A 25641-nucleotide genomic window follows, 5' to 3' on the forward strand; every position below is an offset into this window, starting at 1 on the left:
TTCAAAAAATCTATAATGGAATGTTGTAAGCCATAATTGTAGATTTTCTCAGCTCAGCTCAGTGTGCTCAACATTTTCAAATTCATACGATTTGGGGGTCAAAGGAATCAGGGAGACAAGAAAAAACAACCGAAAATGACCGATGATACCGGTAGACGGTACGCTAGGGGAAGGGGAAATTTAATAAAATTTAATGCTAATTCGAAGAAAAAAAGGAAAAATACTGATGATTATGCAAGACAAATTGAGAAAAAAACGGAAAAATAATTGAGAACTGGGTGAAGCGTATACAATAGAACGGTGAGGGCATGATGAGAGTGAGAGTGTCCCTGAGATACACGCCAAGTGGGGTGCAAAAAAGGCACGAAAATTATTCTTTTTTGGAAAAAGAAATTTAGAAAAAAAAAGAATCATGAAATCATCGTTGAAGAAAATGTATTCGCGTTGCTTATTGCTGCCTGACGATAAGTGATTCACGCTCCGCACCGACGCCAATGTACACGATCGGCACCTGCAAATGAAAATTTATTGATTTTGTGAGCGGGAAGCCATAGTAATTACATGGCAACAGCTGGGGGTGGCCAATTTTTTTTATTGGAGATTTTATAAAAAATGTCATATTGCACCATGACTTTCGACATTTTTTAAAATTGAAGTTGGAGTAAAAAATTTATAAATAAAACAATATTTTAATGATTTTTTTTTTCAATTTTGCTAACATAAAAAAAAAGGAGAATTATTTTTGAATTCCCGCGCAAATTAGTATCGTAATTTTTGAGGTTTCTGTTATATTTGAATTTAAACACCATTTGTCATTTTTCAAAAAATTTTCCGTTAAAAAAACTTGATAACCCGAAAAATAGGTGCTAAAAATCGATAATTTACATAATTTATAATTTTTTTTCGCCGAAAACTGTCTGAAAAATTAATTTAAAATTGACAAACTGTGTAAAAAAACCCGAAAATTTCAAAATCAGGTATATAATTTGCGCGGGAACTCAAAAATAATTAGCTCTTTTTAATTTTTTTTTTGTTGCAAAAGATTAAAACATTTTTTAAACAGTTATATTTGGAGCATTTAGACTGTATTCTGTCACATTTTTAAGAAATTATTTTCAGCTGAAAAACCGGAAAAAGAGCTCAAAAATTGCCTGAAAATTGGAAATTGCTGACTTTCATGGCAATTTTCAGCATTTTCTCAAAATTTTCAGCTGAAATAAATGATATTTACAGAAAATTCAACTGATTTTCTATATTTTGGAAAAACATGATGCAATATGACATTTTGTAGATTCTACACCCACGCACCTTGATGAAATCCTCAATGAATTTCACATATTGCCGGCACTTTTCCGGGAGATCCTCGAACTTTCTCACACCGACAGTCGGCTCGTTCCATCCCTCGAATTCCTTATATTCGACCTCAATGGCTCCCCAGGCATTGGCTTGAGCCGGTGGTGAAGAGAGCACCTGTCCGTTGAGCTTGTAGCCGACAGCCACCTTGATTGTCTGAAAAAAAAAACGATTTTTACAGTGAAAACGGGCCGATCGATCCGTGAAAAGCGGCACCGCACAGAAAACGAGGCGGAGCGTAATTTAGCAAAATATTCCCCTGCGGCACAGTTTTCTCATTTTTTGTAAATTTTTTGGGACACCACGGATTCAAGATCCGGAAATCGTAGATACGGGATCCCACCAGATTTTGAATCCGTGGTGTCTCCGTAAATTTTGCAAAAGGCAGCGTCGCACGGAAAAAGAGGCGGAGCATAATTTCGCAAAAAATACTTCCCTGCGGCACAGTTTTTCCCCATTTTTCGTTGATTTTTTTCAATAAAGTTTTTTTACTAATTTTTATTTCCTTTTTTCGAATAAATATGTTATTAAAATTGATTTTCATGAGATTGTGGGGATATTTCATGTTAAATTTCACGTTTTACAACCAATTTAGCATGAAAAATCCCCACAATCTAATGAGAATAAAGTTTAATAACATTTTTATTCGAAAAAAATGTAAAATAAAAACTTTATTGAAAAAAAATCAACAAAACAATTTTTTTAATGGGGCAACTGTGCGGCAGGGTTGCGAAATTACGGTCCGCCTCTCTCGATGCCACGTGCTTCTGTTAGCTATCTATCTCTTCTCTCAGTTCTTATCTCTCACTGACATCATTCACTTTACAGCAGCGAGACAAAAAACCAAAACTCACTGGGAAAGTATCAAGAATATCGAGCTTCGTCAGAGCGATCGCTGTGTACCCATTGATCATCGCCGAGCGACGGAGCAAGAAAAGATCAATCCATCCACAACGACGTTTACGTCCAGTCGTTACTCCAACTTCTTTTCCGATCGTCTGAAGCTTCTCACCATCAGAATCGAACAATTCTGTTGGGAATGGACCGGTTCCGACGCGGGTCTGATAAGCCTTCACAACACCGATAACGTTTCCGACGGCGGTTGGTGGAACTCCGATTCCTGTGCAAGCACCTCCGACGGTGGAGTTGGAAGATGTCACGTATGGATAGGTTCCAAAATCAATGTCGAGAAGGGCTCCGTTGGCTCCTTCGACGAGAACCTGCTTCCCGGCGTTGCGTTGCTCGTGGATGAATCCGACGGTGTCGCCGACGAGCTTCAACTCGGCGAGCTTCTCACGATGCTGCTTGAACTTGGCGAGCTCCTCATCAACGTTGACCTCAATCGATGGGAATTGCTTTTTGTAGTGCTCGACGAGACGGCGATACTTCTCCGAGAACTCTTCGAAGTCAGCCATAAGATCGGCGACACGGATTCCATTTCTGAAGCATTTCGAGCTGTAGGTTGGTCCGATTCCACGGTTGGTGGTTCCGATCTTGTTCTTGGCGGCCAACGAATCCTCTTGACGGCCGTCAACTTGAGAGTGAACACCGAAAACAAGATGAGCTTCGCTGGAGATCATAATTCTCTTCTCCCATCCCGACTCCTCGAGAATCCCGTTATGAGCAAGTTCCGAGAAGAAAGCGTCCAAATTGACGACGACTCCATTTCCGATGACGTTGAAGCATGTTGGACTGATAATTCCACTCGGCAAAATGTGGAAATCATACTTCCGTCCGTTGGCGACGACGGTGTGTCCGGCGTTGTTGCCTCCCTGGCATCGGGCGGTCACATTGATCTTGTGATTCTCGATCAGATAGTCGATGATCTTTCCCTTTCCTTCGTCACCCCATTGAGCACCCAGTAAGACGGACACAGTCTTGTTGGAAGACGTCATCTGCAAAAAATAATAATATTATAAAAATGAAAAAGGAAAAAAGGAAGAAAAACTGAAAGCGGTCAGGCTGATTTTTATGTTTTTTTTTCGACAGAAAAACAAATCAACAGAACGGGAAAACAAACAAATTGTGTTCAATTTGATAAAAAACGATTTGCAGGACGAGAGAAATGAATCGAAGCGACAAACATAGAAAATTAAATATTAATTTCACAAGATTCATGCTTGTAAATCCTCTAAATTCGCCAAAATTGCCGAATTTGGGGACGAAAAACTCAAAATTTCGGAAAAAAAGATACTTTCAGCTGAAATCTTCAATTTCGGCTCGTTTTACGTGCAGCGACACGGAAAAATAGCCAAAATTGGAGATTTTAGCGAAACTATTTAAATAGCTCGCTTTTAAAAAAAAATTTCGGAATTTTGAACATGCCTGTTTAAAGGCACACAGATTTATTAAGATGGGTCTCGGCGCGCAAAAAGTTTATGGTAGTTCAATTGCCTTGCATTTTAATTCGTTTTTAGTGATTTTTTCATTTTCTTTCAAAAAAAATTTTACTGGTAAAAATCGTTTTAAATCAGTTTTCTATCTTTTTTTCGGGCAAAAACTATAAATTTTTAATGGAAAAAGAGTGTATGTGTACCTTTTAAAACTGATTTTTAAACAATTTTTAAAAGTAAAATGTAAGGAAAATTAAAAAACTACGGTAAAAACGAAGTAATTCCATTGAAAAATGCAATAAAAAATAAACGAGAAAGCACCCGCAAACTACCATAAACTTTTTCGCGTCGAGACCCATTTGATTAAATCCGTGCGCCTTTAAGAATCCATGCCAAAATCAAGTGAAAAACGATAATAACCTAACTTTTTGAATCAAAAATTAATGTAGAAATGTGGAAAAATGTTTGCTCGATCTAAAAATAATTTTTATTTTACGGAAAAGTTCGAAAAATGCCTGAAAGTCGAGTTTTAAGCCCTATTTCAGGTATTTTTCGAATTTTTCAACAAAATAAATATTATTTTTTTAGATCTTTCGCACATTTTCTTACATTTCTACATTAATTTTTGATTTCTAGGAAGAATGGTTCCAAAAGTTACAAACTATTCTGTTATATTCTAGACGAACGCTTTAAACAAACACAAAAGCCTCTTTTTTTCTCCATTTTCTCGCTGATCTTTCCTCTCTATGTGCCGCCTATATTTCCCACACTGTAAACATACACTGCCACCAAGTCTCTTGTTTAGAAACGATTCGAGCTCATCGTTGGTCTTAGAAGTGACGGATCCCATCGGTTTTTTGTATACAGATAGTTATTAGAAATATATAAGCGAGTGAATAACTAGAAAACTCTTCGAGAACCCGGGGGATATTGATGAGGAAGTGATGAGAGACTGAGAAGAAGAAGAAGAAGAAGAACATAACAAAAAATCTTCAGGAAAGTTTTTTTTTACAAAAAAAAAACGACGATCTTCTATCCAGTCAGTTGTGAGAAGAGAAACTCGATGGATCCTGGATCCGTGTGTAATATCGCTTGGCTCCGAGAGAAGAAGAAGAAAAAAACTCGGGGAAGAAATGAAGAAACTTCGATCGAATTTATATTGTAAAGTTTTCCTGTTTAAATATATCAAAATTCGAAAACGAGGAAATTTTTAAAAATTTCCGTGACAAAAACCCACTAATTTTTCGCGTTGAAAAGCGAGAGCGAGTTCAAACAATCAGTTTGCGTTCAGCTTGCGTCAGATTTGAAAAAAACACAAAAAATACACACACACACACACACACACATTTCGCAATTTTCTTCCGAGAATCGCGTGTTTCTAGGTTCTCCAGAAACATTTTTGGCGAAAAAAAATGCACAAAAATGCTTATAATATAAGTTTTTCATAAGCAGAAGAAGTTTGGCAGCAGCGGATTTGAAAGGATAATTATGGGTAACAACAACACCAACCAGTGACGTTTTTTGATAAAAATTTGAAAAAGTACGAAAAAAATGTATTGCGAAAGAGACGAAGCGTATGTACTTCATATCTTTTTGAAAAAAACCAGTTTTTGATAAAGAAAAGTAATATTAAAAACCAAATATCAAAACCAAGGCATGTCCTTGAGAGGCAAAAAAAGCAGAGTATAGAACAGATTCGAACAGAAATGAAAGCAAATAATGTGAATGAATAAATTTTTTTTAAAATTATTTTATTTAAAATTTGAATTTTAAATTTGCAGAGGGAAAAAATGAATGAACATCCACGCAGAACAGTTAACATGCATGAATATAAATCGTTTGGAGACCACAATGGAGACGAAAAAACATTTTAAACAATGTGTGAAAGAAAAACCGTGATTTTCAACAAATCGTGTGAAATTGTGAGACGGTGATGGTTCCATTATCACTCGGGTAGCTCCAAAATATTTACAGGAACTATCAAATTTCACAACGCCTAGCTCGATGAAACCATCACCTTTCGGCACAAAGAACAGAACAAAACAAGCTACTAAATGGGTTGATAAACTATAAAACTAAATGGCCTAATATATTATGTGGGGAAAAAAACGGGAGAAAATAGGATAACAAAAACATTAAAAATACAGGAAATGTGGGGGAAAAAAAAAATAAAAAAAGACACGTTGGGGGTTTCTAAAGATCTAAATAAATTTCTTAGTTTTGCTCCTTCTTTGGCTCCTCGGCGGTCTTGGCCTCCTGGGCGTCACCTCCAGAGTTCTTGGCAGCCATGTTCTTATAAGCAGCCTCGAAAAGCTTGAGCGATTGTTGTTGAAGAGTGTTGCAAGCCTCCTTGATAGCTTCTGGAGTCTCATTGTCCTTGTTGTCGAGAATCTTCTTAGTATCAGCAATCTTGGTTCGGAGAGCCTCACATTCGTCCTTTGGCAATTGATCGGCAAACTCGGTCATCTTGGCTTCGGTGTCGTGGATGATTCCTTCAGCTTGATTGATAACCTCGACGAGCTCCTTTCTCTTTGCGTCCTCAGCGGCATTCTTTTCGGCTTCCTTGATCATATTCTCGATTTGGTCCTTGGAAAGTCCTCCAGAAGATTGGATAACGACTGAAAACAAAAATCTTAAAATCTTAAGTACAAAAACTACATCAATTAGAAGAAAATCTTACTCTGTTGTTCCTTTCCGGTTCCACGATCTCTGGCTGAAACGTTCACGATACCATTAGCGTCAATGTCAAAGGTGACCTCGACTTGTGGAACACCACGTGGTGCTGGTGGAATTCCGACAAGCGAGAATTGACCGAGAAGTTTGTTGCTGGTGGCCATTTCACGTTCTCCTTGGAACACCTTGATCTGCACTTGAGTCTGTCCATCGGCGGCGGTAGAGAAGACTTGGGACTTCTTAGTTGGGATGGTAGTGTTTCTGGTGATGAGTTTGGTCATAATTCCTCCGAGAGTCTCGATACCAAGGGAAAGTGGAGTGACATCAAGGAGAAGAACATCGGTGACGTCTCCGGCCAAGACGGCTCCTTGAATAGCAGCTCCCATGGCGACGGCCTCGTCTGGGTTGACAGCCTTTGATGGAACTTTTCCGAAGATTTCTTGAACAGTGGCTTGCACCTTTGGCATTCTGCTCATTCCTCCTACGAGAAGAACATCGGCGATTTGGGAGGACTTGACTTCAGCGTCGTGAAGAGCCTTACGGCATGGCTCAATGGTTCTCTTGATGAGATCTCCGACAATCTGCTCGAACTTGGCTCTGGTGAGCTTCAAGTTAAGATGTTTTGGTCCAGATTGATCCATGGTGATGTATGGAAGATTAATGTCGGTCTGGGTGGTGGATGAAAGTTCGCACTTGGCCTTCTCGGCGGCTTCACGAAGTCTCTGCATGGCCTGTGGATCCTTGGTAAGATCAACTCCTTGCTCCTTCTTGAACTCTCCAACGAGGTGATGGACGAGAGCGTGATCGAAGTCTTCTCCTCCGAGGAATGTATCTCCGTTGGTGGACTTGACCTCGAAGACGCCCTTTTGGATTTCAAGAATTGACACATCGAAAGTACCACCTCCAAGATCGTAGACAGCGATGCTAAAAAAATATATATTGTGAAAAGTATTACTCGAGCGCTTAGCCTACATCTTATCTCCAGCGTCCTTATCCAATCCATAGGCGAGAGCGGCAGCAGTTGGCTCGTTGATGACACGAAGAACGTTAAGACCAGAGATTTGTCCAGCATCCTTAGTAGCTTGACGCTGAGAATCGTTGAAGTAAGCTGGAACTGTAACAACGGCGTTGTTGACGGTGGTTCCCAAATAGCTTTCGGCAGTTTCCTTCATCTTCATCAGAACGAATGCTCCAACCTGAGATGGGGAATACACTTTTCCTTGAGCCTCAACCCACGCGTCTCCGTTGCTGGCTTTGACAATCTTGTATGGAACGACCTTTCTGAAAAATGAAAATTTAGTGAAAAGAGTCCTTTTTTAAAAGAAAATTTAGTGAAAAGAGTCCTTACAAGTCCTTTTGAACCTCTGGGTCTTCGTATCTTCTTCCGATCAATCTCTTTGTGGCGAAAAGAGTATTGGCAGAGTTGGTAACGGCCTGTCTTTTGGCTGGAGCTCCAACAAGACGCTCACCGTCAGCAGTGAAAGCAACCGTCGATGGAGTGGTTCTGACTCCTTCTGCGTTCTCGATAACTTTTGGAGTCTTTCCTTCCATGATACTGACACAGGAGTTTGTGGTTCCAAGATCAATTCCGATAACATGTCCCTTTGGTTTGTCCGACAAGCTTCTGGCGCTCATCAAGCTCGATCGAGCAATTGTGCGAGCGGAAGACAAGAATGATCGTGCGGAAAGCATAGTGCCTGAAAGAAAATTGCATCATGAACGAAAACGCGAGAAAATAGGATAAAAAGCAGTAAAATATAATTTGTAATCGGTTTTTGAGCTTATTTTGACATTTCCTAAACAAAATGACACAAAATTTGCTTTTCAACCGTTAAACGGGACAATTTCTTGTATTTTTGATAACAAAAGTCAGGGCATTTTGCATCATTTCCACTGAATATGCCAAGTTTTAGGAGAATAATGATGCAAAATATTGGAAAGGAGAGCTAAAAGGTTTAAATTTAATGAATTTTTCGTTGGAAAAAACTCGAGAAATTTCTCGAAAAAAAGAATCACGGGCTTTTGCATCAACTTTCAAACAGAAAAAAACTTCTCGTCTCCGCCCATTTCACATTACGGTCAGGCGGCGGGTCTCGCAGCGCTTGTTGAGATTGTGTGCGCACACATTGCAGTTACGCCCCAATCGCAACACGCGGCGCGTTTTTCTCTTGAATTATTTTTGCTTTATTTTTGGCGAAAATGAGTTTTCTTTTTACAAATAGGGTTGCAATTAAAATTTTAACTTCTTTTTTTAAAATTATTTTACGAGGTGTTAAAATCAATGATTATTTTGCAGAAAACATGGGATTCGCTTCCGCTTCTCGCGAAGAGAAGCTGAAAATGCTGAAGACAAATAAAACAAGAAAAACTACGAAACATTTAAATCGCCTTGCAAAGCGGAAAAAGCTGTCGAGAGAGATTCGCGATGGAATGGCAGATATTAAATCAAGAAAATCTGCAGATTTGAGGCAGAGAGCTGTTAATGTGAGCAATTTTTCGAAAATAAAACAATTTATCCAATAATTTTCAGATTGAAGATGATTTCATCGCCGACAGACAAGCTCATTATGAGAATAGTGATGAAGATTTGCCATTGGACATGATGGACGCAGATATCGATTGGGAGAACAGCGCATTTGCCAACGCAAAAAGGCGGCTTGAGAAAAGTAATTGTTGTTTGAAAATTAGTTAATAAACTTAATAACGTTAAATTGCAGAAAGAAGTGGTGTAGAATCAGACAGCGACGATGAAGATGATGTTGAGAAGAAAAAGAGAAAATTCGCAGGACTACTCGAAGAAGGCCATGAAGAACTTCTGCCGATTAAGCTAAAAGATGGAACACTGATTCGTCCGACACGAGAAAAAGAAGTTAAGGAAGACGAAGAAGAAAAAAGCGGTGATGAAGAAGAAGAAGGAGAAGAGGATGAGCCACATCGGGAAGATTTTTCGCATCTTTCCGCGTCGGAACTTATTGCAAAACGACGGGAATTGATGCAAGAATTCAAAGATACTATTGCATCACATGCTAATATGCTTTTATCAAATCCACAAGTCAATGTAAATTTAATTTTTAATTTTTTCTCAGAAATCTCAATTTTTCAGATCGTCCGTCTCCGAGATCTCTACAATCTGTGCAACGGCGAGAAAATCCACTCGCTGGTGCGAGAATCCGTTCAAAAACTCGCAATCGCTAGTACTCTCCAAGTTCTTCTCGATATTCTCCCGGGTTACGCGATTCGTGAGCAGACGGCCGAGGAAAAAGCCCAGAAACAGAAGAAAGAGACGAGAAATCTCGTTAATTATGAAGAATCGCTGTTGAGATATCACCTCAAGTATTTGCAGTTGTGTGAGAAGCTTTCGAATAGTGAGTGCTTGTATGGACTCGAAATCACTAAAATTACCAAATTTCGTGGCGAAAAACTAAAAATTTCGGCTAATTTCAGCTAAAATCTTCAATTTTGGCTTGTTTTTCGTGCTGCGACCCGGAAAAATAGCCGAAATTGGAGATTTTTTGGCGGAAATCTGCTAGAAATTTTGACCATACCTTCTTAAAGGCGCAAGGATTTATTCTGAAGGGTCCTGGCGCGAAAAATTTATGGTAGTTTTTTTTTTTGTATTTTTAAAGAAATTTTATCGTTTTTTTCTTCATTTTTCTGCTAAAAGTAGTTTTAAATTTCTTTTTTTCAGGCTGACAAACTGGAAAAAAAAACATGCTTTTTAAAAGTTTTATCGTACTAAAATTGTTTTTTAAAACAAATTTTGACAGAAAAAAAAACGGAATTAATCAGTTTTTCTTGCATTTTTCAACGGAATTCTTTCGGTTTTAGCGACTTTTGTCGTTTTCCTTATCATTTCATTGTTAAAAATTGTTTTAAATCAGTTTTCAAAGTACAATGGCACTTTTTTCACTAAAAATGTGATTTTCTCGTTTGTCGGGCTGAAATTAGCTATTTTAAACAATTTTTAACAGAAAATTGAAGAGAAAACAACAATATTCGCTAAAAACAAAGTAATTACATCGAAAATACAAGGAAAAAACTACGATAAACTTTTGCGCGCCGAGACCCATATGAATAAATCCGTGCGCCTTTAAGAAGACATGCCAAAATCAAAAAATCTACTGTAGTTACGAAATAAGAGGATTTACTCTATTGTATCAACAAAAAAAAGCATAAAACTCTAATTTTGACTACTTTTCTGTGTCGCATCAGTCTGAAAGCCACAGAAAACAGGCCAAAATTGAAGATTTTAGCTAGAATTACCACTTTTTTTAAAAATTAAAACAAAAAAAATCCTTTTTTTTTTCAGAATTGGTCGGTAAGGATCGTCATAATGATGAGAGCACGTTCACATTCAAAATGGGAATTCTCTCTGTGAAGGTAATCAATTTCCCACGTCGTGTCAGAGTGTCTCATTTCGGCTTGATCTACGTAGATCTACAAAAAATGCGGGAGAAGAGACGCAGAGTTCTCAACTGATTTTGCATGGTTAAGAACGTGCTGCTGATGTCACATTTGTTTGGGCAAAAAATTCCCGCATTTTCTGTAGATCAAACCGAAATGGGACAGCCTGGGGCACAACGTGATTTCCCGGCTCAAAATCAAAAAAAAACTTTAAAAATTTTTACAGGCGCTAGCTCGAATCGTGGTCTCCGCTCCACACTTCAACTACTCTACGAACATTGTCTCAAGTCTCGTTCGTCTTTCTCTTGCCAAAAATGAGACAGTTATTCGAGAAGTGTGCGAGGCTATCCGGACAGTTTTCAAAGAGGATATTCATCTCAAAATCACCCTGTTCACTGCTCGCTCCATCTCGACTCTCGTGACAAAGAGGAAAGGAAGAGTACCGCCAGAGCTTCTAAGGACTCTTCTATCGATGAATATTACTGAAGTGAAAGATGAGGATAAAAAGTCTGGAAAAGATGCACTTATTGCGAAGAAATATCAAATCAAGAAGGAGAAAGCGAGCAAGACGGCGAAGAAGTATAAGAAACAACTTGCCAGACTTGAAGCCGATCTTTTGGAGGTTGAAGCCGAAGAGTCGATGAGCAAAAAGTTGAAGAACGCCACAGAAGCCATGAAATTCGCCTTTCAATCATATTTCTCAATTTTGAAGCGTATGCCAAACTCGGCTCTTCTCGAGCCAGTTCTCGAAGGACTCAGCAAATTTGCTCATCTTTTGAGCATTGAATTCTACGAGGATATCGTTTCAACTATGGAGAATATGGTTCAAAATGAGAATCTCAAATCATTGGATCAACTTCATTGCATCAATACAGTCTTTGTAATCTTGTCTGGAGATGGTCAACTTTTGAATATTGATCCATCAAAATTCTACCGTCTGGCCTATCGAGTTCTCAACCATTTGCCATTTGAAAAACGTCCGGAACAACGAAAAAATCAGATTATAATGGCGGCGAAGACGCTGGAAACGATGCTTGTGATCCGAAGAAAAGCTGTTCCGTTGTCCAGAGTTGCTGCTTTTGTCAAGCGGCTTCTGTCTATTGCGACTGTTCTTGACGATTTTCCAGCACTATGCATTGTGTCGCTTGTGCGATCACTTTTTATTGTGAGGGGTGTTTACAGCTTTGCCTGAAAAAAAAATTCAAAAAATAGCTGAAAAATAAAAAAATACATGCGTTTGGCAAAAGAAATATTACCCAGATGCGAAATTTTGTGATTTTTGCGGTCTCGACACGACATTTTTTTTCCGTAAAATGCAAAAGTACAGTAATTGTGAATTTTCGGTGATGTGGAACAGGCGATTCTACATTCATCGATTTTCGTTCAGAAAATGTTTAATAAAAAACTGTAAATTTCGAATTTTTTGGTGAGCGGCAATTTTTTTGGCAATCCTACAGAATTATATATTGCACCATGTTTTTTCAACATTTTTCATTCGAAATTACTATCAAAATATAGAAAATCACCTGATTTACCTGAAAATGACATTATTTTCGACTGAAAAATTTGAGAAAGTGCTCAAAAATCGGCCTGAAAGCTGCCGATTTCTGACGAAAATCGATAATTCAATTATCGACAATTGGCAACTTTCAGTTCATTTTTGAGCGTTTTCTCAAACTTTTTAGTTGAAATTAATGTTATTTTCATATAAATCAAATTATTTTCTTTATTTTTATACTAATTTTTAATAAAAAAATGGTGAAACAACATGGTACAATAGGGCATTTTGTAGATTTCAGAAATTAAAAAAAGAAAATATACAGCACCGAAAGTTCAAAATTACAGTACTCTCTAAAGGCGCACGCCCGTTTTTGTGTTTTACAAAAAAAAGTTCGTGTCGAGACCAGATACCGTATTGTTTTGCAAAAAAATCACGAAATTTCGCGTCTGGGTAATATTATTAAATTAAAAAAAAAATTTTTTTTCGAATTCCTGTGAATAACCTGTATAATTTTTTTGTTGTATTTTTTACATTACCTAAATTTCTTCCGTGAAAAATGCGAAAATCCATATTTTCTAGTACGATTTTCGGGAAAATTTTGATTTTTATTAAAAAAAACTGCTTGGAATTTTTTAAAAGATATAATTCAAAAATTTCAATGTTTCAAAAATGAAAAAAAATTGTTTAACCAAAAAATCCGAAAAAAAAATCTTTTTTTCGAAAAAATATTCGAAAAAAACTTTTTTTTAAAACGATTTTCGGGTAAATCCACTATAATTCTATTTTTCCTGAAAAAAGCCCATAAATTTTTCCAGGCCCACCCCAAGCTCTCCTCAATGATCGAAGACGAAGAAGGTGGTGCTCCAGGAATCTACCGGCCGGATATCGATGATCCAGACGTCGCAAACGCCTTGGCTTCTGATGTTCGTGATGAGCTCTCGATGCTGGCTCGTCGAAGAAACACTGAACTTTCTCGATTTGCCAACAATATTCTCTACGGAGTACCTTCGACAGGAATTTTCAAGTTGAATCCACAGTTATCGTCTTTGTAAGTTTAACTTTATTCAGAATACGGTTTAATGATTTTTGGGAGAACGAAACAAGTCAATATGTAGTTTGTAGTTTGCAGTTTATAGTTCCTCAAAGTGGCAAGGTTACGGAAAGTTAAAGGGACAGGAGGGAGATGAGAATCTCAAATTGAGATAAAGCGTGTGGAATGAAAGAAGGCATAATTTAGCTACAGTTCAGTGAATTTCTAGATTTGAAAAAAAACAATAATTTCTAAAAAGGAAATACGCGAAGAAAGTTCTGTGGCACAATATACTCCCCATACTGAGTAGTTGCCAAGTAGTTGGTGCCGTTGATCACCGAGAACTTCAACGCCATTCCATCCAGTGACATGTGGTGCTTCACAAATGATAGAGTGCCGTAGAGCTGCTCAATGCAGCTTTCACGGGTCCACGAGTGATTTCTGTGCGTGTAGAAGGCTTCGACGTTCATCGTTTTGATCTGAAATTTGTGGCGTTTCGGGGACTTCAGGCGGTCCCATTACGGTTTGATCTACAAAAAATGCGGGATTTTTTTTCCGAAAACAATTGGAGGCGAAATGCGACACGTGGTGTCGCATTTTGGTTTGATCTACGTAGATCTACGAGAATCGCGGGACTTTAGAGACTTCTCAACTGATATTTCGCATGGTTAAGAACGTGCTGACGTCACATTTTTTGGATGAAAAACTCCCGCATTTTCTGTAGATCAAACCGCAATGACACAGCCTGACACCACACGTAGTAAATACCGATTTTCGATAGTGTCTCACCGTTCGCAGCCGGCTACGTTGTCTCTCTCCAACCACAATAGTGTTAACACTGGCGAAGAAGCATTGCATGTACCATGCCATCGTTCTGTTCTTGTCCCATCCCGTCTCCAGTGGTTTGCTGATGCTCTTGAATTCAACTGGTGATCCGTCTGAAAATGAGTTTTCTAGTTTTCTACGAGTCCTCAAATTCCGTCTCTTACAAATATCGAGACAATCGATGTCAGCCGCATAGAAAAGACGAATCGACTCGGCGCCCTCCTTCTCGAGACACCCACGAATCACCATTTTGGTGGCCTCTTTCCTCGACGCAGTAATGTCTCTCGATTGCTGAAGATGATGATTCATTGGTACAAGAGGACACTATTTGCACCAATTACAACACTTACCGGAACAGTCATAACATTCTCAAATTTTAGCGTGTGATACATTGCACGACGCAGTTTGTCAGGAGCACCTCCAAAGTCCTTGTCCTCGCAGAGGAAGATGACTCCACGGTGGCGAACGGCATAAAAGTTGATGTAATGCCCCGTGTATTTGTTGATAGACAGATTTCGGAGAAGTCCTCTTCTGCAGACAATGTCGGCTTCTATCATCTGGAATAAGAATGTTTAATAAAACATCTAGGTGGGCGGCAATTGCAGTTCGGCAAATCGGCAAATTGCCGGTTTGCCGATTTGCCAGAAATTTTCAATGCCGACAATTTGTGGCTTGCCGATCTCTCGGAAATGTTAATTTTTCCGCAAATAGCCTGTTTGTCGGTTTGCCGGAAAACTACAATTCCGGAAATTTGCCGATTTGCCAGAAATTTTCAATTCCAGCAATTTGCCGGTTTGCCAGACATGATCAATTCCGGCAATTTGCCGGTTTGCCAGAAATTTTCAATTCCGGCAATTTGCCGATTTGCCGGAAATTTCGATTCCGGCAATTTGCCGGTTTGCCAGACATGTTCAATTCCGGCAATTTGTCGGTTTGCCAGAAATTCCGGCAATTCCAGCAATTTGCCGGTTTGTCAGAAATTTTCAATTCCGTCAATTTGCTGTTTTGCCGGAAAAATCGTTTGCCATCAATTCTTCTAAAGATAAGGAAGTATCTATATGTGTAATTTGGTATACATCAGAAAAAAAATCCAAAAAAATTACACCCGATTGCCAAAAATTAAAAACCGACATTCGAGATTTGGGTGAAATCTGATGACTAGCCTAAGACTCAGAGACTCAGATAATTTCCTAACTATAGACAAATTTGACTTTTTTTTTTCAATTTCTGAAACCAAATGGAACGAGTGAATACCTCCTTCAATGGAATTCCAATTCTAGCAGTCTTCATAATATAGGCAAGAATACTCTCGATACGTTCTCCTCCGTGCTCATTCTCGAAATTGTTGTATCCCTCGTCGAGATTCATGCCGATAGCTGCATGATTGATAAGCAACTGCTTATGACGATGACGGCCAAGTTCAATGTTCCATCTGGAAATTCATTTGAAAAAATAATTCGAAAAGAATTATTTCAAAGCTCTCACCGATTTTCATTGTTCGCCCAGTAGTCACCAACTGGAGCCAGCTTGAAACTCACTGACATCCTCCTGAGACTACAATAAAAATGAAAATAAAAATGATTATTAAAGCAAGAGAGATTTCAATTTTGTAAGTGAAAGAAAGTGAAAATAATTGTAATGGCACACAATGCTGCTGCCGACTGTCTGTCCCCTTTTTCTCCAATACACTGATGGGATGATGTTGAAGCAGCAAGGGCGGAGCCAAACTGAGTGGCGGGCACTGTTCCCGTGTCCATGTGCCGGATGGGGGAGACGACTGTGTCTCTGATCGATTTGCTGAGATTGTGTGAAAAAGGGAGAGAGAGCCAGTAGTATATGATTCATATCATTTTATTTTATCACTATTCGTTTATGAGGCTATCTGGTATACCATTATGCAAAATATTTGGAGTACACACGAATTATATCAATTCGACATTAAAAAAAATGTCTCTTACTCCGACGATGCCACTGGAGCTTCAGGACGAGACAGGTTTCATTTGAAAAAGCCTACGGTCATGAAGTTTAGGCAAAGGGATTTCAGAGCTGAGCTTGCGGGGAGCTCCCGAAGATGCTCAGAGCAGGTGCTCTGGGGACATGTGCGGTGGTGATATTAGGCAGAAATTTGGATTTTTGCCTATACATATCACTTTTGTGGTGTTATAAAAGAGTTTGGAAGGATACTGAAAATCTGTTCTACCAAACTTTTTTTGCAACTCATGAAAGTAATAAGTATGGACAAAAAGTCGTAATTTCTGCCGGGTACCACCACTACACACGTCTCCAGAGCACCATTTATGCTGCTCCGATCATCTTTGGGAGCTCATCGAAAGCTCTGAAGTTTCTGAAATTTCGCGTCTGAAAATTCATATTGAAAAAGTTTTTCAACATGGGCTCTCAAATGAAACCTGTCTCGTACCAGTCCAGTCGCCAGTCGTACTACCTAGCGGTAGGCGACAATTGCCGTTTTGCCGGAAATTTTGATATTCGGCAAATTGCCGGTTTGCCGGATATCAATTTGCCGGAAATTTTTAGGGGGATTTTTTATACGACGGAAACATATAAAACTGTGCCTTTTTGAAATTTTTTCCCGCTTCATTTAGATATTTTCATCGACTTTGCCTACTTTTCATAATAGATGTAGGAAGATTCATAGGATGCGTACAGTTTTGATGAATAAAATTGAAATTCTGAAATTTCCAAAAAAAAATGTGCAAAACCGCAATTTGCCGAAAATTCTCAGCAATTGCCGTTTTTCCGGCAAATTCAGCAATTTGCCGGATTGCCGATTTGCCAGAAATTTTTTAATTCCGGCAATTTGCCGATTTAAAAATTTCGCATAATCGTAAACCAGATAGCTGTATTAATAAATAGCGATATTAACAAAACCTCTCCTAGTTATCAAATTCACCAGACATTCTAAATATTTAATTTTCCAGGAAACCATGGATCCTGATGGGACAGCTGATGGATAACGCGAAGGATGCCTATGACAAGGTTGAGAGCAAGTATTTGGATGATCTGGAGAAGGCTGCCAAGAAGAGAAATCAATCGGTTACTCCAAAGAACATCAACTTCCACATTTCCAACTGGCTGGCAGCATCGAAATAATTTTTTAAAATATTGTTTAAATGATAATCCGAATTTTTGTTATTTGTTGTTACTGTTAAGTTTTCACTATGAATTTTGTTTTGTGTGTCAAGTAGAGAATCCTCAACATTTATCACAACTAGCTTTACAATTCTCATTCATCCATTTCATTTGTTCCTTCATCTTGCAATAGCCATGCAGAGCCCACGTGCCGCAGTGCACATTCTGATCGTCACATCCCGGACGGCAGTACATTTTTTTGAGCAACCGGATGTCGCCGCGGGTCAGTTTGGCTCGTTGACCCAGTTTCGGGGTGTTCTCCTGTGGATTCACCAACGGGATCATCGTCGGCTTGTTGGGGTCCTTGGCGCCGAGATATGCGTTATAGTGCATTATAGAGTCGTAGGCGTACTTGGTACCGTAGGATGTGTACAGTTTCGCGTCGGATATCGCAAATGTGTCATAGTGTTGGGGGTCGATGTTTGACCAGTCGATCTGGAAATTTTGAAATTTTTTAAAAATCGGCTGGGTCTCGTCGCGAACAAGAGGCAATTTTTGGAATTCTTGCTTAAAGGCGCATGGGTTCATTAGGATGGGTCTCACCACGAAAAATGTTATGGTAGCACTTTTTTGAGTTTTTTGGCGGGCATTTTTATTCATTTTATTATTATGGGCACTTAGAGAAGCACAATCGAGGTGCCGGCGCGCTCTACGGTCAAACTAAAATTCCCCGCCCCCAAAAGTTGGGTCTCGTTAGGAATTGCCATTTTAATTTCTTTTCTTCCAGATTTCATCGGTTTTTCAATATTTTTTTCGTATATTTTCGTTAAGTTTTCAGTTGTTTTTAATTATTTAACTGATGAAAATTTTATTTGAAATTTGATAAATGAATTTTTTTTGCATTATTTCGACATTAAAGTCAACAAAACAACGGAAAAAATAGTAAAAAATTCGAAATATTATTGAAAAAAGTTGAAGTTACGGTTTTACCTAACGAGACCCAACTCCTGGGGGCGGACAGTTTTCACTTGGCCGTGGAGCGCGCTTGCTCCTCAATTTTCAAAATGCGCGTTTTTCTGCGTCTCCAAAATGAAATGAACAGTATAGGATTCAGCCATTAATTTTTTCGTGGCGAGACCCATCCGATTGAGCCCGTGCGCCTTTGAGAAAATGTTTTTAAAATTTCGTGATATTACATTATAAAAGGTGCGGTGGGTCTTGTCACGAAAAATTCTTGAAACTCAAAGACGGTCACATTTTCTAAATGGCCGAGAAAAAAAAACTAGGCCGCACGTGATGCCAGGCTGTCCCATTACAGTTTGATCTACCACAAATGCGGGAATTTTCTGCCCAACGGAATGCGACGTCAGCACGTTCTTAACCATGCGAAATCAGTTGAGAACTCTGCGTCTCTTCTCCCGCATTTTTTGTAGATCTACGTAGATCAAGCCGAAATGAGACACTCTGACATCACGTGGCCGTGGAACTGTTGAGGATTTTTTTCTAGGCCACGGCATAAAAACTGCAAATAAAGTTAAAAACCTTGATATACTTATCCCTGTCGAGTCTCAAGTGTTGGTGACTGACGCCCAACGCGTGCATTGTTTCGTGCATTGCAACTCCTCGATTCTGAAAGTTTTCGATCGAATTTGCATTATCTTTCCACGTGGTGTCAAAGTGTCCCATTTCGGCGTGATCTACTAAAAACGCAAGAATTTCAAAGAAGATTCTCCGCATTTTTTGTAGATCACACCAAAATGGGACAGTTTGACACCACGTGTTTTCCCCCAAAAAATGAAGAAGAAACCGTACATCCCCACACTGGAAGCTCAAGTAAATCGGGTTGGCCGGATCGGTCCGTCCCACGTAGGATAGACCGCAGCTGAAAAGGAAGTGACGTCACACTTAGATTCTCTAGTCAACTTACAAGGTCGTGCTATCAACTTTCATATAATTCAAGTGATATCCTTTTGGCGTTGCATTGTACCTGAATAGGATGCAGGTGTTGATTGAAATTTCGTGTAGAGCATCCCGGATGTCTTTTTTGTCGGATTCTTCTGGAAACTTGTCAGGATTTTGACGGTTTTTCTTCAAATTTGACAAAGAGTTATACCTAATGAATCATCCAAAGTATACTGAATAGGCTTCCAAATATCCCATTTCTGAACCGCACTTTCTTGGAAGAAAACTCCGGATCTTGGAACTCGTCCACCACCACCTCCTCCTGCTCCAACATCTGCTCCACGCCCGGCCTCGCCGAGCTCATTGAGCAGGAAGTTAGCCTGATGCTCGGTGAGCAACACATCTCTGTCGAAGACTCCATTGTCAGCTGGAACGATCTGAAGCAAACTTGAATTTTCTTCAAACTGCCAGAAGGTATACTTACAATATGCGACAAATTTGCTCTTTTGAGCAATGCCTGTTTCACTTGCTGAGTTCTGTCGAATCGGAGGTTCACCTTGTCATGAGCCGGAGCAGCTTTACCGCCAACCGCTTGATCGAAGGCGAGCATCTGAAAGATTAAAGCTTGCCAGGTTAGCGGTTCCATGGCAGACGGCTTAAAACCTGCCTACCTCACGCCTGCCTCTCGCCTCTTTTTAGCAATTTAGCGCTTCAGTACGCTTACGACCAGGCAGGCAAACGTAGGGTGGAAGCCCTAGACTAGGTAATTACCTTTGTCAATAGCTCCTGCTTTGCCTGTGTGTTCTGAGGAGACTGCTGATCGCACTTGAATGATCTGCATGAATCGTGAATCTCGTTTCTCTGTTGGGAACTGAGTTGTCCAAATTGTGACTGAAGACTCTTGATGAATCCAACCAGTTCGCTGTTTAGTCCAGCCAACGGGTCATGGATGTTTAGGCTGTAATATTGATCAGTCAGAAAGTAAAGTAGGTAGGCATGCAGGCATAAGGCACAATTTTAAACTCCGGCAAATCGGCAAACCAGCATCTTGCCGATTTGCCGAATTTGCCGGAAATTATCGGCAAATTGTGGATTTGCAAACTTTTTTGAAATTTCAGAATTTCAGTTGTTTGCAAATTGTTTGCATCCTATGAATGGTCCTACATCTATTTTCAAAAGTAAGCAAATTCTATGAAAATATCTAAAGTGAACGGGAAAATTTTTTTTTTTCAAAAAGGCACAGTTTTAAGTGTTTCAGTCTTATAAAAAAATCCGTCTATACATTTCCGGCAAATCTGATATCTGGCAAACGGTAAATCGGCAAATCGGCAAGTTGCCGGAATTCAAAATTTCCGGCAAATCCGCAAACCGGCGATTTGTCCATTTTCCGAATTTGTTGACTAAAAACCCCTGACTTACACATCGATTTCAAAAAGGAGATTTTTTAACGTTAATAAAATATTTTCAAACAGACAGTTTTCTAATAACTCTTCACATTTGAAACTTACGTAGGAACTCGTGGAAGAAGATCTCCCGCGTTGTAGATAATAGTGTTGATAATAGTCGGAACATCAGTAAACTGTGGAAGTTGTCCTCGCTGACATTTTGGATGACCCGGATATCTCCTGCAGAAATGCCGGGCTCGCCGTCCCCACTCCATGGATGATGGTCGGGGTCCTCGAGAGATTCCCTATAAAAGGTTCAATAAAATTGTTTAGTTTTTTTCTGTGAGAAACGTTGAATTTCTCGTAAACTGTTCTGATAATTTTGCTGTGAATAACCTACTCTTAAATCTCCAATAACATCAGCATCGTTTAGACCCATTTCTTGACCAACATTTGCAGCAATATTCCCAATCAAGTGGCCGAGGTCTACACCGCCACGAGGGTCTCCCCCGAAGCCGTCAGGTCCACGATGAAACCCTCCAGGTCCTCTATTAAAACCATCGGGTCCCCCTCTAAACCTTCCATTCTGAAAACCTGAAAAAATTGCAATAAAAAGTGTTAGCCGACAAAAATGCGAAATTGGAACACAAACCTGCTAATAACTCTGGCAAAAGCTGTGCATATACAAATGGAAAAACAACAAAAAGTAGAAATATCATGAAGAATTGAACAGAATGATGAATTGCGCGAATTGATGAACTGATTCTCAAAAAAAAGGAGACTGATTGATAGTCATGCCGTCACTTTTCTGTTTCGGTTACTCGTTTCTTTTAGATTTTCTTTGTTTTTGGCAAATGGAGTGGGCAAAGATCAATGGAACAAGTGATTGGTTAAACGGTTTGTTTTGTGTTTTTAATGGAAAATTGAACTAAAATAGTGTGTAGTAGAAGGCAGAAAGTGTGGATTTCATTTGTGAAAATTTTAATATTAAAGTTGATCTTTCTAATGTACATAATTAAGATGATCAAATACAGTATTTACCCTAACACCGGAGTTTACGCCAAATTGCAGAAAATAGTCGGTAAGTTAACATATGGCAGGGCAGGCACGTATGCCTGAAGATGTACCTACTAATCATGGTGTAGTTGAGCTAAAACCTTCTCACCCAATTTCAAACACATTTATACTTTTGGGTAAGTGCGCAGGCCTATTTTGCTACGTGGCAGTTTGGAAATTTGCCCGAAAGTTATCTACATAAAACATTTTCAACAATTTTTTTTTTTGATTTGATAAGAGCGAGCGAGTTTTTACACCGTAGATTCCTGAAATTCTGCTCATACACTGTCTTTTTTGTAGTCCTTGCATGTTTAATTATTTTTTCCTGAAACCTGGATATAGAAGATCAAAATTAAACTTTTTTGTTAACAGGTTTATTCCACATTTGAAATATTTTCACAGAATCACAATTAGAATTTCTTAGAGGCGAGAAGGCTCATGCCGATGAATGGAACCATTGGGTAAGTGAAGACCTCGTCAAGTCCTTCTGGAGCCTTATCCGCTTCGTCGTCATGCACAAACTCTCCCCAGTCGTATCCCAATGCACGATACTCCTCTAAAGCTTTTGGCAAAAATGCTTTCGGCTGAAATAAATATATATTAAAATCTATATAATTTTTTTTGTGGTTTTTGGCCTAAATTTGGTAAAGCTTAGGCAAGACTTAGGCAAGTTTTACCTAGGTTTGTCTAGGACCTAGGAGTATGGCATTGTGCCAAAACTAAGATTGGCCAAATTTTTGAAACAAGGTCTAAACTTTGGCATGAAGCCTTTTCAGCAGAATAAATAGTTTAAATGCTACTCTAAGTTACCTGTGCCTCATAGCATTCGGAGACCTCTGGCTTGCGTGGTGGTTCGAGTGGTTCGCAAGAGTCATCGAATTTGAATGGGCCGGAGTCCTGGAATCTTTGTATTAGCTAAAACTTTTGCTAGGAAATATCTTACCATATAACTGGCTCCAACAGTTGCGCAGGCAAAACCAAGGAGAAGAATTGAAGTCTTTGAGATCATTTTCGAAAGCTATTCGTTCAAAATTGAAGTTAAAATGAATCCGGCAGGATTGCTCCGATGCTTGGGCGGAGCTTGTAACCACGCATCACCATGGTTTCATTTGGTTACGGCAACGTTTTATTCGGAAAATGATGAGATTTTGATGAGCCCGATGAAAAGCCATTATTACCGTATAAAACGTCTCCGTATCCATGTACGTAACCATGACTCTTCTTAGCTACCCGCTCCGTTTGGCTCATCAGTTTGGCACATCATCAATCCATCAAGCCAAACTAGGCAGTCTTCGATGATGGCCTAGTAATTGCAATAAAACCTTTTACCCTAGTGTATATTTTTGCAGGGACACCTATGTTTGGTAATTGACCAGGTCGTATTTTCTGCGTGGCCGCTTAAAAAATTGGTGGCCGAGCTTTTAGTGTTTTATAATAATGGTAACTCTGAAACTTCCTCAAAATTATATAGAAGTGAATTTTTAATAAAACCGTATACTTGGTTTTATTTTATTTGTTGCGGCCGCATACCAAAGTGGCACATGGGTAATTGTTTTGTTTCAAAAGACACCATGGCTTCCTGAATTTCTGCTCATACCCTTACGTTTCAAATAGACTTTGCAAGTTCATCCCTTTTTTCCTAAAAACCTGAAAATAAAAAAAATAAAAAACTGTACGTTTTTGTTAACAGATTTATTCCCCCCTGAAATAAGTTCACAGATTCACAATTAAAATTTCTTGGAGGCGAGAAGGCTCATGCCGATGAATGGAACCATTGGGTAGGTGAAGACCTCGTCAAGTCCTTCTGGAGCTTGATCCGCTTTGTCGTCATGCACAAACTCTCCCCAGTCGTATCCCATTGCACGATATTCCTCGAGAGTTTTTGGCAAACTAGTGGAAGGCTGAAAGCGAAAAAATATTGGGTTTGTTGGTTTTTAGGTGTAGTACTTCTATATGCAGAATTTTTTTTTCAAGGGTTTGGGAATCGAATAGAAATTGTAAGTAAGTACAGAAGTTCTAGAAATTATTCAAAACACCCTATCTTTTCTAATTTGGCAATTAACTAACAAGAAATTCGAAAAAAATGAGAAATCTAATTCTCAGTAAATTCTACCGTACCTCATAGCATTTTGCGACTTCTGGCTTGCGTGGTTCTTCAAGTGGTTCGCAACTGTCATCGAATTTGAAAATAGCGGATTCCTAAAGTTGTTGTATTACAGAAAATTATTGCTTGATAAGTGCTTACTATGTAATTGGCGCCAACAGCAGCGCAGGCAAAGCCAAGGAGAAGAATTGAAGTCTTTGAGATCATTTTCGAAAGCTATCTGTTGGAAATTGAAGTTACAATGAATCCGGCAGGATTGCTCCGATGTTCGGGCGGAGCGTGTAACCATGCATCACCATGGTTACATTTGGATACGACAACGTTTTATTCGGAAAATGATGACATTTTGATGAGCTCCATCAAAAAGCAATTTTTCCCATACAAAACGTCTCCGTATCCAAGTACGTAACCATGCTACAGGCTCCGCTCCGTTTGGCGCATGTAATTTTTATTTGTAGCATTTAATTTTTCTAAAATGATCTTGAAGCCAGCTTTTCTCTTTGCTAGCGTACTTGCTGTAACTGCGGAAGAGATAATCGTGAGTTACAAACTAAGTAGTGAAATTTGAAAACTAACAACACTTTTTGCTCACTTAAGTTTCATGCGTAGGTTAGTGATTAGATTTGAGTTTATAGACTTACAATTAAAGTTTTTATTTAAAAAAAATGAGCATTGAAGACAATTTTTCACAATTTTTTGTTTTTTTTTTCAGAAGTCAGATGCATACCGTTCCAACTCCGATTGCTCTTTGGGAAAGAAGAAGCATGGCGTAAAACTTAGTGGTACTCACAATCAGCTCGACAAGGTAATAGTTGAGCCAAAATTAAGATAATCCAAGAAAATGTTACAGTATCAAGAATTAGGATGATTTATAATCACAATATAGAAGTTCTTCCAATTATAAATTAAATTTCAGGACTCGACAATGACCGATATTTTAGACTCCGTGACACGTGGTGACTGCAATCTCCAGAAGACGACTTCTGAGGTTAGTATTATTTTTCAACTGAAATTTTACCTATTGTGGGAATAAGAGGCGGATAGATGCACGTCATTAGAAACCTGGCAAGTCACAACACGTGTACCTTTAAAGCAGACTGTAAATTCAAACTCTCGCTGATTTTGAATTTTACTTCGACTTACAACATTCTTTTTGATTATCTACTGGATTTGTTATGCTCCAAATCTCAGGATGGGACCATGACCGAGTTGCTTGAAATAATAACCTCAGGAGCACTGGACCAAGATTCTGGTGTTATATGTGGATGTAGCAAGGTAACCGTTACTTTTCCATACAAAAATTTAAGAACCATTTTTCAGTCGAAAGCCACAAAAATCTGTTCAAAATCCAGAAAAACCCAGAAGCAGATGTTTGAGAATGACGCGATTTCCCAGAATCTTGCAGATTTGCCAGATTTACCAGTTGGAAAAGAGAAGACTGTTATTTACTACTGGAATGATTTCAATGGAGATGAAGCTGTCTGAAAACGATCAGGATTCGTCAACAATTGATTAAAGCTTTTTTGAAATTATATACTTTTGTTGATAAACTTCAGGATTGGGGCAAGGGCAGCGTATTGTACGCATAAAAAATTCCGATTGTTTTTCAAAAGATATAAGAATTGTGGGAAATCAACAGATGAGAAATTATATTTCAATTATATTTAAAAAACATTTATTTTCTAAAGTTTTATTTCACCCGCAGACTTTGAAACTTTTTTACATATAAAACTAATGTAAAAAAGCTGAAATACGCTGGAATAAAACAGAGACACAAATACTCAATTTAAAAAAATTGCACTTCTCGTAGAAAAATTGATGATACCGAGGACTTGCTCAGAAATATGTCTCCCTCTGAAAATTTTCAAAAGTATCTACTCGGCATTTGGATCTAGCTGCTTGCACCAGTTTTGCCCAAAAAATAATAACTTAGTGCAGAAGTTGACTAAATTTGGGCAAAACTTGGGCAAAACTTTGGCAAAACT

At 38.8% G+C, this 25641-nt stretch overlaps 8 protein-coding genes and 2 non-coding genes across 14 annotated transcripts; 3 read left to right on the forward strand and 7 right to left on the reverse strand.

The window, feature by feature from the left end:
• Nucleotides 1-58: 58 nt before the first annotated feature.
• Nucleotides 59-4719, reverse strand: adss-1 (Adenylosuccinate synthetase; the record flags this gene model as incomplete). Of its 2 annotated transcripts, NM_171450.3 has the most annotated exons (4): nt 59-511; nt 1309-1509; nt 2208-3248; nt 4468-4719. In NM_171450.3, the coding sequence occupies 4 exons, from the start codon at nt 4534-4536 to the stop codon at nt 449-451; spliced, it is 1374 nt and encodes a 457-aa protein (NP_741529.1). In that variant the 3' UTR covers nt 59-448. The 2 variants fall into 2 exon arrangements, with proteins under 2 accessions (NP_741529.1, NP_001379789.1); NM_001392504.1 differs by lacking the exon at nt 4468-4719 and having other exon boundaries at nt 68-511.
• A 700-nt stretch (nt 4720-5419) lies between these two features.
• On the reverse strand, nt 5420-8056 carry hsp-6 (Heat shock protein hsp-6). Its single transcript, NM_001383301.1, has 4 exons — nt 7708-8056; nt 7332-7640; nt 6367-7283; nt 5420-6304 (listed from the first exon to the last, which is right to left on the reverse strand). The coding sequence occupies exons 1-4, from the start codon at nt 8049-8051 to the stop codon at nt 5901-5903; spliced, it is 1974 nt and encodes a 657-aa protein (NP_001370558.1). The 5' UTR covers nt 8052-8056; the 3' UTR covers nt 5420-5900.
• Nucleotides 8057-8288: 232 nt separating this feature from the next.
• On the reverse strand, nt 8289-8560 carry C37H5.16. Its single transcript, NR_068708.1, has one exon. It is a non-coding gene; the product is annotated as an Unclassified non-coding RNA C37H5.16 (non-coding RNA).
• C37H5.15 lies at nt 8374-8572 on the forward strand. Its single transcript, NR_068709.1, has one exon. It is a non-coding gene; the product is annotated as an Unclassified non-coding RNA C37H5.15 (non-coding RNA).
• Nucleotides 8573-8655: 83 nt separating this feature from the next.
• C37H5.5 (Nucleolar complex protein 3 homolog) lies at nt 8656-17321 on the forward strand. The gene is made up of 8 exons (NM_071891.9): nt 8656-8843; nt 8890-9025; nt 9077-9417; nt 9463-9724; nt 10669-10739; nt 10990-11928; nt 13080-13312; nt 17059-17321. The coding sequence occupies exons 1-8, from the start codon at nt 8661-8663 to the stop codon at nt 17228-17230; spliced, it is 2337 nt and encodes a 778-aa protein (NP_504292.2). The 5' UTR covers nt 8656-8660; the 3' UTR covers nt 17231-17321.
• On the reverse strand, nt 13307-15673 carry C37H5.14 (Decapping nuclease). 2 transcript variants are annotated; one of them, NM_001313126.4, is made up of 6 exons: nt 15605-15673; nt 15374-15551; nt 14470-14676; nt 14284-14410; nt 14084-14232; nt 13307-13773 (listed from the first exon to the last, which is right to left on the reverse strand). In NM_001313126.4, the coding sequence occupies exons 1-6, from the start codon at nt 15661-15663 to the stop codon at nt 13546-13548; spliced, it is 948 nt and encodes a 315-aa protein (NP_001300055.1). In that variant the 5' UTR covers nt 15664-15673; the 3' UTR covers nt 13307-13545. The 2 variants fall into 2 exon arrangements, with proteins under 2 accessions (NP_001300055.1, NP_001300056.1); NM_001313127.2 differs by having other exon boundaries at nt 13310-13773; nt 14063-14232; nt 15605-15669.
• A 1-nt stretch (nt 17322) lies between the features above and the next one.
• On the reverse strand, nt 17323-21309 carry nas-9 (Zinc metalloproteinase nas-9; the record flags this gene model as incomplete). Of its 3 annotated transcripts, NM_171927.3 has the most annotated exons (10): nt 21149-21298; nt 20897-21090; nt 20620-20801; nt 19883-20069; nt 19596-19721; nt 19323-19548; nt 19137-19266; nt 19022-19091; nt 18752-18838; nt 17323-17704 (listed from the first exon to the last, which is right to left on the reverse strand). In NM_171927.3, the coding sequence occupies exons 1-10, from the start codon at nt 21213-21215 to the stop codon at nt 17333-17335; spliced, it is 1641 nt and encodes a 546-aa protein (NP_741532.1). In that variant the 5' UTR covers nt 21216-21298. The 3 variants fall into 3 exon arrangements, with proteins under 3 accessions (NP_741532.1, NP_001379790.1, NP_741531.1); NM_001392505.1 differs by having other exon boundaries at nt 20897-21309; NM_171452.2 differs by lacking the exon at nt 18752-18838 and having other exon boundaries at nt 17333-17704; nt 21149-21306.
• Nucleotides 21310-21912: 603 nt separating this feature from the next.
• Nucleotides 21913-22575, reverse strand: cwp-1 (uncharacterized protein). The gene is made up of 3 exons (NM_071893.5): nt 22496-22575; nt 22363-22449; nt 21913-22136 (listed from the first exon to the last, which is right to left on the reverse strand). Exons 1-3 carry the CDS (start codon nt 22559-22561, stop codon nt 21963-21965), a joined length of 327 nt encoding a protein of 108 aa, NP_504294.1. The 5' UTR covers nt 22562-22575; the 3' UTR covers nt 21913-21962.
• A 655-nt stretch (nt 22576-23230) lies between these two features.
• Nucleotides 23231-23940, reverse strand: cwp-2 (uncharacterized protein). Its single transcript, NM_071894.4, has 3 exons — nt 23798-23940; nt 23671-23751; nt 23231-23453 (listed from the first exon to the last, which is right to left on the reverse strand). The coding sequence occupies exons 1-3, from the start codon at nt 23861-23863 to the stop codon at nt 23280-23282; spliced, it is 321 nt and encodes a 106-aa protein (NP_504295.1). The 5' UTR covers nt 23864-23940; the 3' UTR covers nt 23231-23279.
• A 191-nt stretch (nt 23941-24131) lies between these two features.
• cwp-3 (Coexpressed With Polycystins) lies at nt 24132-25141 on the forward strand (the record flags this gene model as incomplete). Its single annotated transcript, NM_071895.2, has 5 exons — nt 24132-24194; nt 24369-24461; nt 24573-24644; nt 24848-24931; nt 24977-25141. The coding sequence occupies 5 exons, from the start codon at nt 24132-24134 to the stop codon at nt 25139-25141; spliced, it is 477 nt and encodes a 158-aa protein (NP_504296.2).
• Nucleotides 25142-25641: the final 500 nt, after the last annotated feature.

This window comes from Caenorhabditis elegans, chromosome V, assembly GCF_000002985.6.
Source record: "Caenorhabditis elegans chromosome V".
NCBI classification, from domain to species: domain Eukaryota; kingdom Metazoa; phylum Nematoda; class Chromadorea; order Rhabditida; family Rhabditidae; genus Caenorhabditis; species Caenorhabditis elegans.